Raw genomic sequence first — 16,957 nt, 5'->3', positions numbered from 1 at the left:
TTCTGACTAAGCAGTGAGAAATGGATTGAGTATCGAAGAGAGCTCATACATTGTGTTTCTGGTGGTGACAAAGAAACACCATATATTCTTAAAAATGATTTATAGTAGACCATTATAAAAAGTTTCTATATATTCATAAACACCAACATTTTGATACACAAATATTGAAATCATAAAACTAAAGAACACGTACAGGCTTTGTAAAGAGATGATGATGATACGTGGCAGATTCTGAAGTACATGCACACAACAAGCAAGGCTCCACCGCTTATAAACTAGTATTGTCTGAGTTTTATAAAGGTTTATAAGGGGTTATAAGTTATATAATCTCTTCGTGAAACTAGTATATCTGAGTTTTATAAAGGTTTGTAAGTGATTTTTAATAAGTTATAAGATATTTTATTAGGGTTTATAAGTTATATAATCTCTTCATGAAACTAGAATATCTAAGATACATGTGCCAGCTATAAACATTTATAAGTTATTATTTATCAGCCTTTTCGTCTCTGAGTTTATATAATATTTTATAAACTAGTATATCTGAGTTTTATAAAGGTTTATAAGGGGTTATAAGTTATATAATCTCTTCATGAAACTAGTAAATCTAAGTTTTATAAAGGTTTATAAGGGGTTATAAGCTACATAATACTTTATAAACTATTATATCTCAGTTTTATAAAGGTTTATAAAGGGTTATAAGCTACATAATACTTTATAAACTATTATATCTGAGTTTTATAAAGGTTTATAAGTGATTTTTTAATAAGTTATAAGATACTTTATAATGAGTTATAAGTTATATAATCTCTTCATGAAATTAGTATATCATTTATTAAAGACTCATCACTCTTATATACACTTATAAATTCTTTGTAAAAATGTTATAAACCTTTTAAAATGATTTATAAACTCTTACTATTACACCCTTCTAATTATTTATAAACTCTTAAAATGATTATATAAACTCTAAAAAATTGATTTATAAACTCTTATAAAATTGATTTATAAACCCTTATAAACCCTCATAAATTGAATTTAAGCTTTCATAAATTAAAATACTCCTTATAAACCCTTATTAATAGTATACATACCCCTTATAAATTAGTTATAAACCTTCATAACTTTTTTATAAACATTTATAAATGGTTTATGGATTTGATAACTTGTTTTATATGCCTTTATTAATGATTTATATACTTTTACAATTAATTTTACAAATCTTTATAAGTTTTTGTAAAGAGATAATGATACATGGCAGATTTTGAGGCACATGTGGACAGCAAGCAAGGTTCTACCGCTTCAGAAATTTTACATACCCATATAAAATTTATAAATGTTTTATAAATGGTTTTATAAGCCTTTATCAATAGTTATATATATATATATATATACTATTTATAAAGGTTTATAAATGATTCTAATCTTCATAAATGGTTTATAAACATTTAGGGACAATCGCATAAAAACCCTCAAAGTGTCACTTACTAGCACTTTAAACCATGAAGTTTTTCACTAACACTTTTGACCTTCAAAGTGACATTTGTATCATAAAAAACCTCCAAATAAAAAAATTGACCGGTTCAGCAGGTAATTTTTCAAAAATAATTATTTAATTAATAAAATAAACAAAATAAATAAATAAAAATCCAAAAATAAATAAAAATCGAAAATTTTAATAAAATTAAAAAAAAAAAAATTTAGAAAATTAAATAAATATATTAAAAATTAATAATAAATAAGATTAAATTTAAATAGAGAATAACTAAATAAAAAGTTCACAATTTTTTTTAAAAAATGGAAAATATAAAATTCAAAATTCAAAATTCACAAGTGACGATGATGGTTTCTCACATAACCATTAACAATGAGGATAATTGCCATATCTCCAATGATAGTTTCCAACATCATCTTAAAAATGACCAAAAAAACATTTTCAAACTTTTGAATTTTCATTTTTTTGAAATATATGAATTTTTTTATTTTCTGTTTTTAGTTTGATCTGATTTATTTTTTGAATTTTCATTTTCTAAATAATAATTAATTTCGGAAATTTTTCTAACTTTTTGATTCTTATGTAATTATATATTAATTAATAAAAATCAGAAAATTAGGAAAAAAATCAGAAAATTAATTAAAATTTAGAAAATTAAAATTCAAAACTAAATGAGATCAAATTACAAAAACAGAAAAATAAAAAATTCATATATTTCAAAAAAATGAAAATTCAAAAGTTTGAAAAAGTTTTTTTTTTTGTCATTTTCAAGATATTGTTGGAAACTATCGTTGGAGATATGGCAATTATCGTCATTGTTAATGGTTATGTGAGAAACCATCATCGTCACTAGTGAATTTTGAATTTTATATTTTCCATTTTTTAAAAAAATTGTGAACTTTTTATTTAGTTCTTCTCTATTTAAATGTAATCTTATTTATTATTAATTTTTAGTTATTTTTTATTTATATTTTAGAAAATAATTAAATTTTTAATATATTTATTTAATTTTCTAAAATTTTAATTTATTTTTTGATTTATTTTTTGATTTTTGTAAATTTTATTAGAATTTTTGATTTTTATTTTTTGGATTTTTATTTATTTATTTTGTTTATTTTATTAATTAAATAATTATTTTTGAAAAATTACCTGCTGAACCGGTCAATTTTTTTATTTGGAGGTTTTTTATGATACAAATGTCACTTTGAAGGTTAAAAGTGTTAGTGAAAAAACTCCAAGGTTTAAAGTGTTAGTAAGTGACACTTTGAGGGTTTTTTATGCGATTTTCCCTACACATTTATAAATTATTTATAATCCTTATAAAGCCTTATAGGCTGATTTTATAAACTCTTATAAATGAACTATACTTTAATAATATATTTAGAAAGCCTTATACACTGATTTTATAAACTCTTATAAAGTCTTATTAATTGTTTTCTAAACCTTATAAATTATTTATAAATTCTTAGACTGCAAAGAGGAAGTATATATTATATATAATAGGATGTATGTGATTTTGAAGTCTGACCCAAGATGTCAAATATGAGACAACTCAAAAGCTTCTGCACGCTCAAGTAAACATGGCAGATCTACCTGGTCAATACACACAAGAAAGGAAGAACAAGGATGAAAATATACAGGAAAACTCTATCTTGGATAGGCTTAAAGAACTATTCACTGTTGTCTACTTATAGAAGATCAAACAAATGGGCAGTAGATAGATGTAACCTGCACAAGTCATAACAACTTTGTGACTCTTTCAAGTGGAAAAAAGTGAGATGTTTAACAAACTAAACTGCAGACAACTCCATAGACACAAAATCTGAAATGCAAATGAGGATGACTTTCTACAGCGTCTGAAATAATTAATATGCATCTTCCAGATTTTACATTTCCTGCTCCCTACATACACTTAATTTTTTTTTAGAAAAACACTTGAAACTCTCGTTTAGGCTTATACAATCCATGCTCTCTATGATACATCGTTATTAAAAACACAGAGCACAAGAAAACATTCTATACTTCATTTTGCTAACCAAGGTTGGTAATTTGAGACACGAGCCTCTGCTACCTAATATCAAGCGAACTCAATATCTCCACGAACCTCTGCTGCCTCATCTCGCTGTTCTCCACCACATGAGGAGGAATCGATGATCTCTTCCTCCAAACCGGGATTCCGCACTCCGTCGACTCTTCGATGGCATGAATCGCGGATTCCACCGTCTCCGTCCCGATCCCATAGAACTCGACCATCTCTGGCTTCCCCACCGTCAGATCTCCCACCACGTGATACAGGAACACCGACGCCATTTCAAGATGAGAGATGTGAAGATCCGTTCGCTTTTGAAATTATAAGAGGGAGTGAAGAAAGTCGAGGAGGATGTGAAGATCACTGGTCTAGATGAAAATGACGATGAAACTATGAAATCTGGACGGCGAAAGCTCAAAGAAAACATTAGGTTGAAGATAAGTTAAGGTTAATTTAGTCTTTTCACATTAATGAAAAGTGTATTTGTGAAAATATTTCTTTATTGGTGGTATTGTTGAATTGTGGTACTACATAAAGTGTAGTTATGAAATTTCTCCAAATTTCAACTAACAATTAGTTACCTTATATTTCTCGAACAGTCATTTGGTCAATATTTTTATTTATTAATTATGCCAATATCTTTTTATACACGTTTTGATTATAGCACATATATCCTTTATTTATTAGACCACATCATTTGCTACACGAAAATAATATTGTACCACATGATACACTTCTTTTATTAAAACACTTCTTATCAACAAATCACTTATTAATCCCAATCATGAGTCCTGTCTAAATGTTAAAAAACCCAACTCAACCCAACCAACCAACCAACCCAACCACGATTGGTAGCAATATTAAAGGTTTATAACGTTCAAAGGGTAAATCATCACAACATTATATGAAGCATGCATTGTACGTTTATTTCAATAATTTATTTTTGTTCAAAATCTATCTACACAATAAAAAATGATTATTCTAAAAAATATACTTAAACAAGGTTGTTATAAACTTTCATTAGACTTAACTGTGTTTTGATTTTACCTTATATTTAGTGACAAACATATTAAATTTCTTGGTTTAGTCAATCCTATTATTTATTTTACATAGGTAGCTCAAAAAATTATACCATATAATTTACCTTATATTTCTCTAGTAATACCTTAGTCAATACTCATAATTATTATACAAAATAATTTTGTTTACAAAAACATTATACCAAAATATTTCATTCCTTTGAACTACCTTATTTTTAAAGGCAACTAATTTTTTTAAAAAAAATCAAAAATTGAATATTCGTATATTTTCACCTTACTTTTAAAAGCCAAAATATATCATATATTGTTAGAAAAAAAATTTAGACAAAACAAATACTGCAGATATGATATTTAAATCCACTAAGTTTATTAACTTTAATAGATTTCAAAACTCATTTAAAAGTTAGCATATATCATACATCATATAATACTTTGTCATCTTACATTATATAGTTCCAAACATTTACAAAAATAAATTTAATACAAAAAAAAAATATATAAGATTTTGTATGTACACTCTTATATAACTCTTTTTAGACATGGAAATTTTACGGTTTTAGATGTCTAGATTCTTTTGTGTGTTTTTGGGAATTTAAATATTTTAAGGTATTTGTTGTGTTTTCGGGTATTTCTCTGTTTCAGTAGTTTTGGGTTTTTGGGTACTTTGAGTTTTTTCGATTCCTAAAAATCCTTAACCAAATCGGACCTCTTATGTATTCAAAACTATATATATGTTTAGGTATTTGAATTATGGACCCGGACCCCAAAGGGATTGATCTGAATCCAAACCTGAAAATTTTAAATACCTAATTATGTCTAAATGTTTAGGATCCAAAAAAACCTAGACCCGAAAAGAACCAATCCGTACCCGACTAGAAGACCCGATGCCCAAACATACTCTCTCACATTATATTTTGCGTGCATTTTATAAGAGTTAAATTTGTTGAGCTCGTGAGACTTAAGATTTACTTGGAAGATTTTGACTAATTTAATAGTATAGATTTGTAAAGCGTCTAATATTTTAAAAGTTTATATTAAATAACAAATATTATTTTAACAAATTTGATAAAAAAAACCATTAACTTGAAATATATATTCTTTTACATATTGTTTTGCTAAATTTTTGTATTAATTATTCTTTTGTAAATATTTGGAACTATGTAATGTAAGATGTCATAGTATTATATGAGGTATGATATATGCTAACTTTTAAATGAGTTTTGTAATCTATTAAAGTTAACAAACTTAGTGGATTTAAATACCATATCTGCAGTATTTGTTTTTGTTTAAAATATTTTGTAACAATATATGATATATCAATATTATTAAAAGGGAAGAGTGGGTTTTGGCATCGGGTCTTCTGGTTGGGTACGGACCGGTTTTCTTCGGGTCTAGGTTTTTCGGATCATAAATATTTAGATATAGTTAGGTATTTAAAATTTTCAGGTTCGGATTCAGATCAGTTCCTTTGAGGTACGGGTCCATAATTCAAATACCTAAAAATATCTATAATTTTGAGTACGTAACAGGTCCGATTTGGTTAAGGATTTTAAGGAATCGAAAAAAGACTCAATACCAAAAATCCAAAAGTACTGAAACAAAAAATACTCGAAAACACGAACCAATACCTGAAAATTATTTAAATTCCCAAAAACACACAAAATTTTACCACAAATCTGACATGAGGAACTAAAAATTAATAAAAACATTTTCTAATACCCAATTTTTTTTTAGAAAAATGAAAATTTACCCGAAACTGTAATCGGAAACTTGGATTGGAAACTTAAATATATATTCATAATACCAGAAACTCATTCGAAATACCGAATACATATCTAAAACACCCAAATATACCTAATATACACAAAACATTTCAGATACTTTAGATACCCGATTAGGTCTCGGACAGGACCTGGAATCCAACAGAGGCCGCAGGTCGAAGAAAAAATCAAATATATACTTTGCTCTGAACCTGGACCCAAACCACAAATATATTTTCGGGTTGATTTTGGTCTGATTTTTTGGATCTGGTAAAATGTCCATACCTAAAAAAGTTATATAAGAGTATACATATAAAATCTTATATAAACTAATTCATAAATTATATTTTTTTTGATATAATGACTTTATAACATAATAATGTACACATAAATTCAAAAGTGCTAATTCACAAACTTTGTTTAAAATTCAAAGAAAAACCTGTGTTTTGAAAGCGCGGATCAAAATCTAAATCTAGTATATCTTACTTCCAATGTTTTGAAAACCGGACCAGACACCGACTCGGTGAAGCTACTGGTTGACTGGTTAGACCGGTTCAACCGGTCGAACCGGGTTTTTTATTTATATAAAAATGTATATAATTATATATTTATACTATATAAACTTTATTTCTACATATAATACTTTCTCTATTCTTTTTTTATTAACTCAAAATAAATAACAAACATAAATTTGATTACTATGTAAACTAAAAATTAACAAAAAACAAATGATTTACAGCTAACAATCATATTTATTTATTTTTACAACTAACATTTCAAATTTTAAGAATATGGTAAAATAAAAATAGTATATGAGAGTCAAAAATACATTTTTCACATGTTTAATTAGAAAAATAAAAAATAACTAAATAGTGATAGTTGAACACTAATTATAAAACATTAAATTTTAGCTAGTAAAAATTAAAAACATTTAATTATATGTTAATTTTTAAGAACCGGGTTTTAAATTAAACCGGGTCACCGATTTTACCGGGTTTCAGCCGGTTTTACTGGTTTTTATCAAATCCGGGTTTTAAACCGAACCGGACTCGGCTTCTTTAGCGAGTCACGGTCGGACCGGTTCGACCGGCCGGTCCGATCCGGTTTTCAAAACACTGCTTACTTCTCATGCTGATTTTGAAGAGCCTCTGGTTGACTCTCGGGTGTTATGGAGTCCGAATATTGGTAGATAGTCGAAACACATGTTTTTGTTCTTGGGATAGCAATTTTCTATCAACTCATTAAAATTATCAACTCATTAACTCAAATAAGTTATAGGTTTCAATCTATTTATCAAATGAATTGGGTTAATCCATAATCTTTGAAGCCTTGAACCATTCCGTTTGAATTGATCTAGATTCGTTTATCCAATTTAACACCTTCAAAACGATCATTATTAAAATAACAAAACTTTTTTTTAGAAAAAAACACTTTGATAAATAAACAAGCTAGAAGTTAACTTAATAATCAATGTTGATTCAAAAAACCTCAATCTATATATTTTTTTTTCGGCAACTTCAATATATATTTGATACTTAAAGAATGCGGGAAAAGTAATTAACAATATAGATACTCCAATGTCAAAATTGTGGTCCGATATATTCATGTACCAGATCTAAGACCAAAGTAATTAAATTCAAGTAGGTCCCTTTTTTTGCTGAAGATTCAAGTAGGTCTTTAGTATATCTTTCGTAATCATGACTGTTCAGATATACATTTTGCATAAGACTTACCACTAAAAATGTTCAAGCATGTGCTTACTAAAGTTTAGTAATTAGTCAACTGTCTTTCTTTTAACTATTTTATTCATCTCGAGAAAAGTGGAAACTCAAGAAAATGATTTTTTTTTTTTTGTAAACTAAAGAAAATGATCTTACTACTGAAGATAACTCGATCTACCTGCTTGACCAGATAAATTTAGCAGTAAATAGAAGAAAACAATATACATGAGTTTCACAATTATGATCGCAGTTCAGGCTTTATGTGATTCTGGACATAAAATCCAAGAGATCAACAGTAGAAAGTTTAATATTGAATATTATTGTGAAATTTGTTTTTAAATGTTAAAATAACCATAATAAATAATTGTGGAAAGATTTTTTTTTTTTTTTGCTTTTAGAAAATTCCCGAAAACGTTTCTCTGAATCTTTCTTCATTTTTAAATTTGAATGATGTGAAACTCTGTTAAAATGCTTTAAGTTATTTTTATCTTTAAATACTAAAATCACCACTAAAAATAATCATCTGATAGTAACTAGAAAGCTATACAGATTTCATAATTATAATTAAAATTTATTGATAATTATAATTGTTTCGTGAGATTAAATAGTTGAAGTGGGTCTTAAATAAAAACGAAATTGTGCATATGTCATTTGATCTATTTTATGGTATTTTGGGCAATTATAATTAAAGTCGACAATCATTACACATAGTTTTCGGGACCCTATTCAAAAATACTTATAAGTTATTAATATTTTTATTTTTTTTATAATTTTATAAAAAAATTATGATTTATTAAAATATTTTTTGTAGTATATTATTTATTTATATATAAACTATAATAATATAAAATTCATCTAATATATTTTTACAAACGTAAAATTTTTATTCTTTTTATTTTACAGTTAATACTTATATGTTATTATCCTAAAAATACCAATACTAATATATATAAATATATATATATATATATAATAATTTTTGCAAAATAAAGTAATGAGAAAATATAAAAAAATCTAATAAAAAGGAAAACTTGAGAACTTAGAAACGTTATTCTATAATGCCACTTGTGATATGTATTAGTAATTTGCATAAGTGAAAGTGCCAAAAAGTGTGTATAAATAAGGATATTAATCCCCAGTTTCTTCATCAATCACTACAACACATCGATCATGTTTATCATCTATATTTGTGTCTTTCTCACCTCAGCCATTATAGGTAAGCTTCTCTCTCTCTCTGTTTTTTTTTTCCAAAAAATGTCTTTTACAACAGTTCTAGCCCTTTATTCTTATCTAAAATATAAGTAAGAAACTTGGAGTCTCTGTAAAAAAAGTGTGTCTGTGTCGCTGTTGCAAATATTTAATTACAGAGATCTGAATATAAGTTAGTAAACTAGTTTGATATGCTTAGCATGAAATTATATTTTTTGATGACACATTGCCTTCAATTTATGTAGATTCCAATGGGCTAGCCCTGGCCCAGAAGTTGGAACCAATTGGTGGGAAAGGGGGCAAGATGTGGGACGATGGAACCGATCAGGACTATGTAACCAAGGTTTATATACGAGGTGGTCGTGAAGGAATTCACTCCATCAAATTCGATTATGTCAAGGATGGACAATCCATAGAGGGAGCACTCCATGGTGTTTCGGGTGATGGTTTTACACATACGGTATGTTTTAAGGTTTCCCTGGATCTACAGAGATAGAGAAAAAAAAACAACCAATTGAGAAAAATCACGATACAACTAACACAAACAAATGGATTCTACCATTATATTCTATAAGCATGGCATCGTTGTTTCTAATATTTCTCTATAAGTCCTGCACATTACATGATATATATACTATTTACGTACTGAAAACCTTGTAAATGGTAATAATGTTTTGGGTTTGCAGTTAGAGATTGACCAATCCAAGTATGAACACATTGTACTTGTGGATGGTTACTACGATGTCAAAACCGGTGTGATGCAAGCCCTTCAATTCAAAACAAACCTGAAGACCTTTGACTTGATTGGATACCCAAAGGGCGCTACTAAGTTTTCACTTGGGGTCGATGGCAAGATTATCATTGGTTTTCATGGGTTTGCTGGAAGATTCCTAAATTCTCTAGGAACATATCTAACAAAGGCTCCTCCTACTAAATCGGAACTCGTAGGTGGTTTATATGGTGGCGTATATTGGGATGATGGTCCTAGTTATGACGGTGTAAGAAAGGTGTACGTTACTTATGTTAGCACTTTTATAAGGAGCATAAGCACTGACTATGACAAAGACGGCCAAGTGGTAACATCTTCTCATGGGAGCAAAAATGGAGAGACAAAGGAGGTCAAGTTTCTTGAACAATATATTTAATGTTCTTATTCCTTATATTTCTTGTTAAATTGCTATAACGTATAATTTAGTTAGGAGTTTTTATGAGAAAATTACTACTCTACTAAAATTTATTTAGTTCCATTAACACTTTTGAGTTTTAGTTAGAAGTGACAATTTTTACTATTTATATATCGTGACATGTAAAAAACTAACATAAATCCACCGACATTGGGTTGAACAGGTCATTTTCCCCAAATATGTTAGTTCTTTCAACACATGGGATACGTGTTTAGTTTGCAAATAACTTTAAAAGTTAGCAAACTATTAAGTCTTAACCAGTTAGTACGGTCTCATGTCAGGCATAGATCAGCGGTCAATATTAAAGATATCATTAAAAAGATCTAGAAGATAATATACATAATTATTTTAATATAGGAAATTAGCTTTATCTATAATATACTATTTCAAAAAAATAGAAATAAAAATAATATACTATTTATATTTTACTTTAGGAGATTAAGGTTATTCATCTCTATATAAATCTATGCATATTGTAACTTTCTTCATGAGAGAGTCTATTATAATTAGTAACAAAAGCTTTTGATTTGAATAGTTTGTATATATTCATTTTTTTGTGCGATTTCTGAGTTTCTTTTGTATGTATTGCAGTTTGTGATCGACTATCCACATGAACTATTGACATCAGTTGAGGGTACCTACAACATACTCCCTGATGATCGCGTTTTGGTCGTTAGGTCATTGATCTTCAAAACATCAAAAGGAAGAACTTCTCCAACGTATGGATTTGTGTCTGGTACCCAGTTTGTATTGGAGAAGGAAGGTAATGCTATTGTCGGGTTTCATGGACGTGATGGTGATGCCTTCGATGCTATCGGAGTTTATTTCTCACCGATCAGTACTTCGTAATTCAGAACTAATAAAAATGAATGATTAGGGTTCCACGGAAAAACTAGCTAGTCACGAGTTTGAACGGTTTGAACATGGTGCTTTAGTGCTTTCTTGTATCTACCTACTTTATTATACCTGTTTAATTATGTGTCAATTATTGCCTATATATTTGGTGTTCTGTTTCCATCCTTGCAAATCTCATATAATGTAAAAAGGTTTACGTAAAACCTATTTCAATATTATCATAATAAAAGAGCTCTGATCATACCATTTCAAATGTTATAACAGTTTGAGCTAATTGGCAAACCATATATATATGTATTTCGAAGCGTTTGGGTCGATAAATAATTTTCAAAAGCTTTAGACTAAACGGTCAGGGGTTTCTGGGTCACTGAATCTTTAGCTATTATATCAGTTACAAGATCACAAAATAGCATCTCTACGTAGCTCGTCTGTATAGCTTCGTATACAAGTCAGCCTCATCAAACTCTTCCATATCTGGAATATCGTCCTCGTCCGCAGCTCCAAAATACGTAGGTATTGATTGTTTAACACTTTTATCGTTTATATCTAAGGCATCCATGAACGGAAAGTTCTCATCTTCATTGTCTTTATCTGTAGCAAATATCAAAACAAAAGATTAAATATGAAGTAGGCAAGGCATTAAACAAATTCTCTCAATACCATAAAAGTACCTTTCGGTTTCCCATGTATATCCAGCCAACCATCATTATCTTCATCATCAACCAATACTTCACCTCCAGCAGCTTCATATCCTTCTGCTACAGATGCAGCTCTCCGAGACAAAGTACTGTTCAACCCATAAACTTAAGAGAATGTCATACATAAACAACAAATCAAACATAAAAGAAGCTCAGATTCACCGTTTCTAGTAATCAAAAACTGTTTCTCCGAGAGTCGGTATGGCTTCCTTTGGCTAGGGTCAACAGCTTCCCTTGTTAAAATCAAAAGCCAAGCTTAAACATCAAGAGAAGAAGATATATATCGTCAATGGATTGAACAAGAAGAAGTCATATACCAAAACACAAAACTCAATATGCAATTGACATCAGAAAAGTCATAACTTTGATTGATCTCATCACGGTCTCACAAAATTGTATACAAAACACTAAAGTCAATAGCTTTATCCCCAAACGAGAGAGACACATTCACCCATATATACCTCGACGATCAAGTTCACAGCTAACACATATCGTATAGTTGCAAAATTAACAAACCTCAAAAATTAAAAACCGCAACTTTGTATTCATATTACTCATCAACTTTGAAACTGACACGAAACCATTAAACTATCATCTTCTTTTCTCCAAGAGAAACACATGGAGTTTCTTTTCTCTAGATTACACTGAAAATGCTAAGAGAACGGTCCCCCCCCCCCCCCTCCCCCTACATCTATTACCTAAAGAGCATTTACACAAGAAAGTTTAAGAGATAACAAAATTACCTAAATACAATTCTTTAAATCAAAGGTGTAACCTTTTCATCCACAATTCCTAAAAGCTACAAGATCACATAGCGTAATCTATAGATCGTTATAGCTTTTTTATCAAGACCCCACAATACTTTCTAATTCAATTCGAATCTCGATTATAAAAATTCAAAGTTCTTACATGTTCGTTAGGAATACTAAGGAGTCAAGAACGGTTTGAACTCCAGCTTTAAATCCAAAAGCTCAAATCCCTAGCTCTGCCGCAGATTGCACGAAGATACTCGGAGAGAACATAAGCTACGGCGCAAACAGCTCCGAGTTTGAGGAAGAAGAGCTTCTGGTATGGTTTCTGGTTATCTGGTTTTTGACCATAGAAATTTTCGTTCTGTTTAGATTCCTTTACGTCATAGAAGAACGTAGAGAGATAAAATATGTTTGAAAAACTTTCAAAAGTCCAAACAAGAAGGGTAGGATTTTGTTTAGTGTTATTTTTCATTGAAAGTAGATTCTTATAAAATTCCATGGACACTGAATAACAGGTGATTTGAATTCTTTCTGCAAATAATCAAATCCAATAACAGTGGATTTCACCTAAGATTTGAATTCGGTTAAATTCATTCAGTTCACTAATTCAATAACACCCCGTTAGCTTCTCGTGCCTGTTCTCTCTATGTTGTTTTGTTGAGGTTTTAGGGTCCTTTTGACGTCTTGTTTCCTCTCTTTTTTCCTCCCTGTTTTAAACTCTGAAACCATTCACTTGGTCTAATAAATGTTCATAACGCCTTTAAAAAATCCTAACTTATTATTAATAACCAAAATTATAGACTCTTTAATATTTTGGATCATATTCAATCGCTCCATTTACGTGCAAACTGAGTTTCACACCCATTTTTCATACTTATACTCAGCACCAAGACCTTGGAAATTGTTGTTAAGTGTAGATCTCGCTACTCTTGGCCGCTCACAATCATATAAATTTTGGATTCGCTAAGCAACTTGTATAGAGGAGATCTATTGACTAAATTATCGGATCTGTGTGATTCAAGAAACAAACTCAAATAGTCAAATCTCAGTCTCATGGACGGAAGCCCAAAATAGTGGTCCTTTTTTTTTCTTTTAGTTTGACCAAAAAATAGTTGTCTTTATTATATCAGTCTTGTTAACCAAAAAAATTGGATTCGCCAAGCAACTTGTAAATAAATAAATTTTGGATTCGCTAAGCAACTTGTATAGAGGAGATCCATTGACGAAATTATCGGATCTGTGTGATTCAAGAAACAAACTCAAATAGTCAAATCTCCATCTGTGTGATTCAAGAAACAAACTCAAATAGTCAAATCTCAAGAAACTGAAGTGGAAGTTAAGAGCACTTCCATTGCTGAACCCCAATTGGGGTTCTTAATTTTTTTTTTTTTTTAAAAAGCAAAAACAATCAATCACGGGTCGCCACGTATACATGGGACCCGCGCAACAGTGTAAGAGGCAACTCTTAAATAGAAGGTTTTAGAGGTGTGAGAGTGGAGGGTTTTAAGAAAAACGGGTCACACCGGACCCCTCCATCCCTTATAAACCTCTTAAAAACTTTGGGATGGAGGTGCTCTAAACGCCGATAGATGAGGAAGAAAGTGGAGAGACAATTTTTAGAGATTAATGTCATGTCAAAAAGGCAAATGGAACTTTCAATCCAGTTTAGAGGCAGTTGACGTCCAGACCGAAGTCTTGGAAACTGTCGAAGATGCGGCATGCGCAGAGTTAAGTGTATTGGTAGTTTGGTCTTTATTTTTGTTATGGAAAGTCGATGGTAGATGGCAAATTTGAATGTCACTTATGGCTATGGACACCAATCTAATCTTAAAATAATACTAGTTGTTTATTTTATTCTATTTTTATTTTTTTGAGAAAAAAGGCATATACTTGTTGTTTTCTAATTGACTGGTCAATGATAAGCTTCAAAGTAAATCAAAGTATAATTCATAGTCACATACTCTTTTTGACCATAATGATGATATTAATAATCAGTGAAATAAATCCATACAGAAATCCATTCTTTTCTCATTGACTTAAACACACAGTTTTTAATTTGAGTTTTGATTAATTAAGTGAATTTTAGCTAAATTTGTTAAAAGATTCAAATATTAATAATATGCATATCTTAAAAAGAGCCAAAACTTTGGCTTATAAATAGCATCTTTATCGCCAACTTATTCACTCACAATCACGGTAGCATACCTATCGATTATCATGTTGATCTTCTATCTCATTCTCTTAATTCTCTCATCTGCCATTTTAGGTAATGAAGCTATCTATGTCTCTCTACCTCTAACTCATACTCAATCATATGCATCTATGTTTTGAAGATTCATCTGGGTTCACAATGGCCCAAAAGTTGGAAGCAATTGGTGGGAAGGGCGGTAAACTTTGGGATGATGGACCCGACCATGACCAGGTCCGTCCCTTGCTTAATGCTGGTGAAGCATAAGCTTTAGGCCACCAAATAATAAAGGAGAAATGAGGCCACATATGTTATATATTTAGGTCAAGTTACTTGACTTCTTAGTTGTAAACATGTTCTTTTTTGGAAGGTAATAGAGATTTTATCAAAAAAAATTGTTTTGATTTACCATTGTTTTATACTACTTTTTTCACTCTGTTCAACCATATATCTTTTGTTCTCCTCTTAATATTTCATTTTTTTCTTTGTATTTTTTTTAGTTTGACTAAATCGTTTGTATATACTTTTAAAATTTACAACCATTTTAAAAATATCTAGTAGTATATTATCATACCAAAATTAATAAAAACTTTAAAAGGTCAACGTCTTGTTTAGCTCATGCTTTTAAAGCTTGAACCCAAATATTTTCTTTTATCAAAACTATTAAATTTACAAAAAATAACATTACCAAATAGGGTATAAGTAGAATCAACATCTTTTTAAGGATGATTCAAATATTTTATAGTGTTTTTTGTTTCAAAAATGTATTCAATTAATTAAACACTATAAACAAAAATATTTAGTTAAATATTTAAAATACAAGGCCACATATATCTAAAATGCTTTAAGCCACTGAAATGTTAGGGACGGCACTGACCATGACAATGTAGCAAAGGTTTATATACGAGGTGGTCATGAAGGCATTCACTACATCAAATTCGACTATGTGAAGAACGGAAACTCCATAAATGCAACGATTCATGGTGGTTTGGCCGATGGTTTTACACAGACGGTATGTTTTTGAAAACATATTGAATTTTATAATACACAATATTTGATAACAAATATCACTATAGAAAACAAACCATCAGAGTGGAAGCACCGCGGCCTAGTGGTCAAGGTTTAAAGGCTTCTACACCCAAGTCTGGGGTTCGAATCCCAGGCGACGCAATTTCTACACCATGAGGTCTGGGTTTCAATTCCCGGAGAAGGCGAATTATGCAGAATATTGGAGACAAGTCTTACAAGGGATCTTTAGCATGGCGCACGGAATACTGTCAGGAATGGATCTCATAGGGCGGCTCAGGGTGATGCAGTCAGACATGAATTCTTATAAGGCAGGTAGAATGGTCAGCTGTAATATCATCTATGTAATGTTTCTCGTTGTTTCTAATAGCATAATAAACCCGACAAAAAAAAAAAAAAACAAACCATCAGATGTAATGCAACAAACAAAACACTTGCATGTTATTTTATAATAAAACTTATTACTCGCCATTTTTTGTTTGCAGTTAGAGCTTGCCAATGACAACTACGAACAAATTGCATCGGTTGAAGGTTACTATAACGAAAAGACAGGTGTGATGCAGGCACTCCAATTTAAAACCAACCTCAAGACTTCAGAATTTATTGGATATCAAAAAGGTACTAAATTTTCACTTGGAGTCAGTGGAAAAATCATTACTGGCTTCCATGGATCTGCGGGGCATAACCTCCGCTCTCTTGGAGCATATTTAAAGACTGCTCCTACCAGATCGGAACTCCAAGGTGGCCCAGGAGGCGTATATTGGGATGATGGTCCTAATTACGATGGCGTAAGAGCAGTGCATGTTACTTTTACTGAAACTCATATAAGGAGTATGGACATCGACTACGACCAAGACGGTCAAGTGGTACCTTGTTATCACGGGATGAAGAATGGAGAAACACAAGGGGTACTAAATCTCCACGACTCTATATGTTATTCATATTTTTAATGCTTCTGGTACGAGGGTTTAATGGTATAATATTGTTTTATCTATTTAAAAAT

General features: G+C 30.1%; 2 protein-coding genes across 3 annotated transcripts in view; both read left to right on the top strand.

Annotated features, from left to right (window-relative positions):
• The first annotated feature begins 9,202 nt into the window (after positions 1 to 9,202).
• On the top strand, positions 9,203 to 11,511 carry LOC108862075 (jacalin-related lectin 10-like). The gene is made up of 4 exons (XM_018636102.2): positions 9,203 to 9,258; positions 9,497 to 9,711; positions 9,938 to 10,369; positions 11,027 to 11,511. The coding sequence occupies exons 1-4, from the start codon at positions 9,213 to 9,215 to the stop codon at positions 11,282 to 11,284; spliced, it is 951 nt and encodes a 316-aa protein (XP_018491604.1). The 5' UTR covers positions 9,203 to 9,212; the 3' UTR covers positions 11,285 to 11,511.
• Positions 11,512 to 14,957: 3,446 nt separating this feature from the next.
• LOC108862076 (jacalin-related lectin 8-like) overlaps positions 14,958 to 16,957 on the top strand; it is a 23,984-nt gene continuing 21,984 nt past the window's right edge. Inside the window, exons 1-4 of one of the 2 annotated variants that reach the window (XM_056986047.1) lie at positions 14,958 to 15,006; positions 15,074 to 15,149; positions 15,805 to 15,940; positions 16,440 to 16,862. In XM_056986047.1, the coding sequence (XP_056842027.1) occupies positions 14,958 to 15,006; positions 15,074 to 15,149; positions 15,805 to 15,940; positions 16,440 to 16,862 (684 nt within the window). Of the gene's footprint in view, positions 15,007 to 15,073; positions 15,167 to 15,804; positions 15,941 to 16,439; positions 16,863 to 16,957 lie in introns of both variants that reach the window. The other variant, XM_018636103.1, reaches the window with a different exon arrangement.

This window comes from Raphanus sativus, chromosome 5 (assembly GCF_000801105.2).
Source record: "Raphanus sativus cultivar WK10039 chromosome 5, ASM80110v3, whole genome shotgun sequence".
NCBI lineage: Eukaryota > Viridiplantae > Streptophyta > Magnoliopsida > Brassicales > Brassicaceae > Raphanus > Raphanus sativus.
This window is presented reverse-complemented; position numbering and strand designations above follow the sequence as displayed.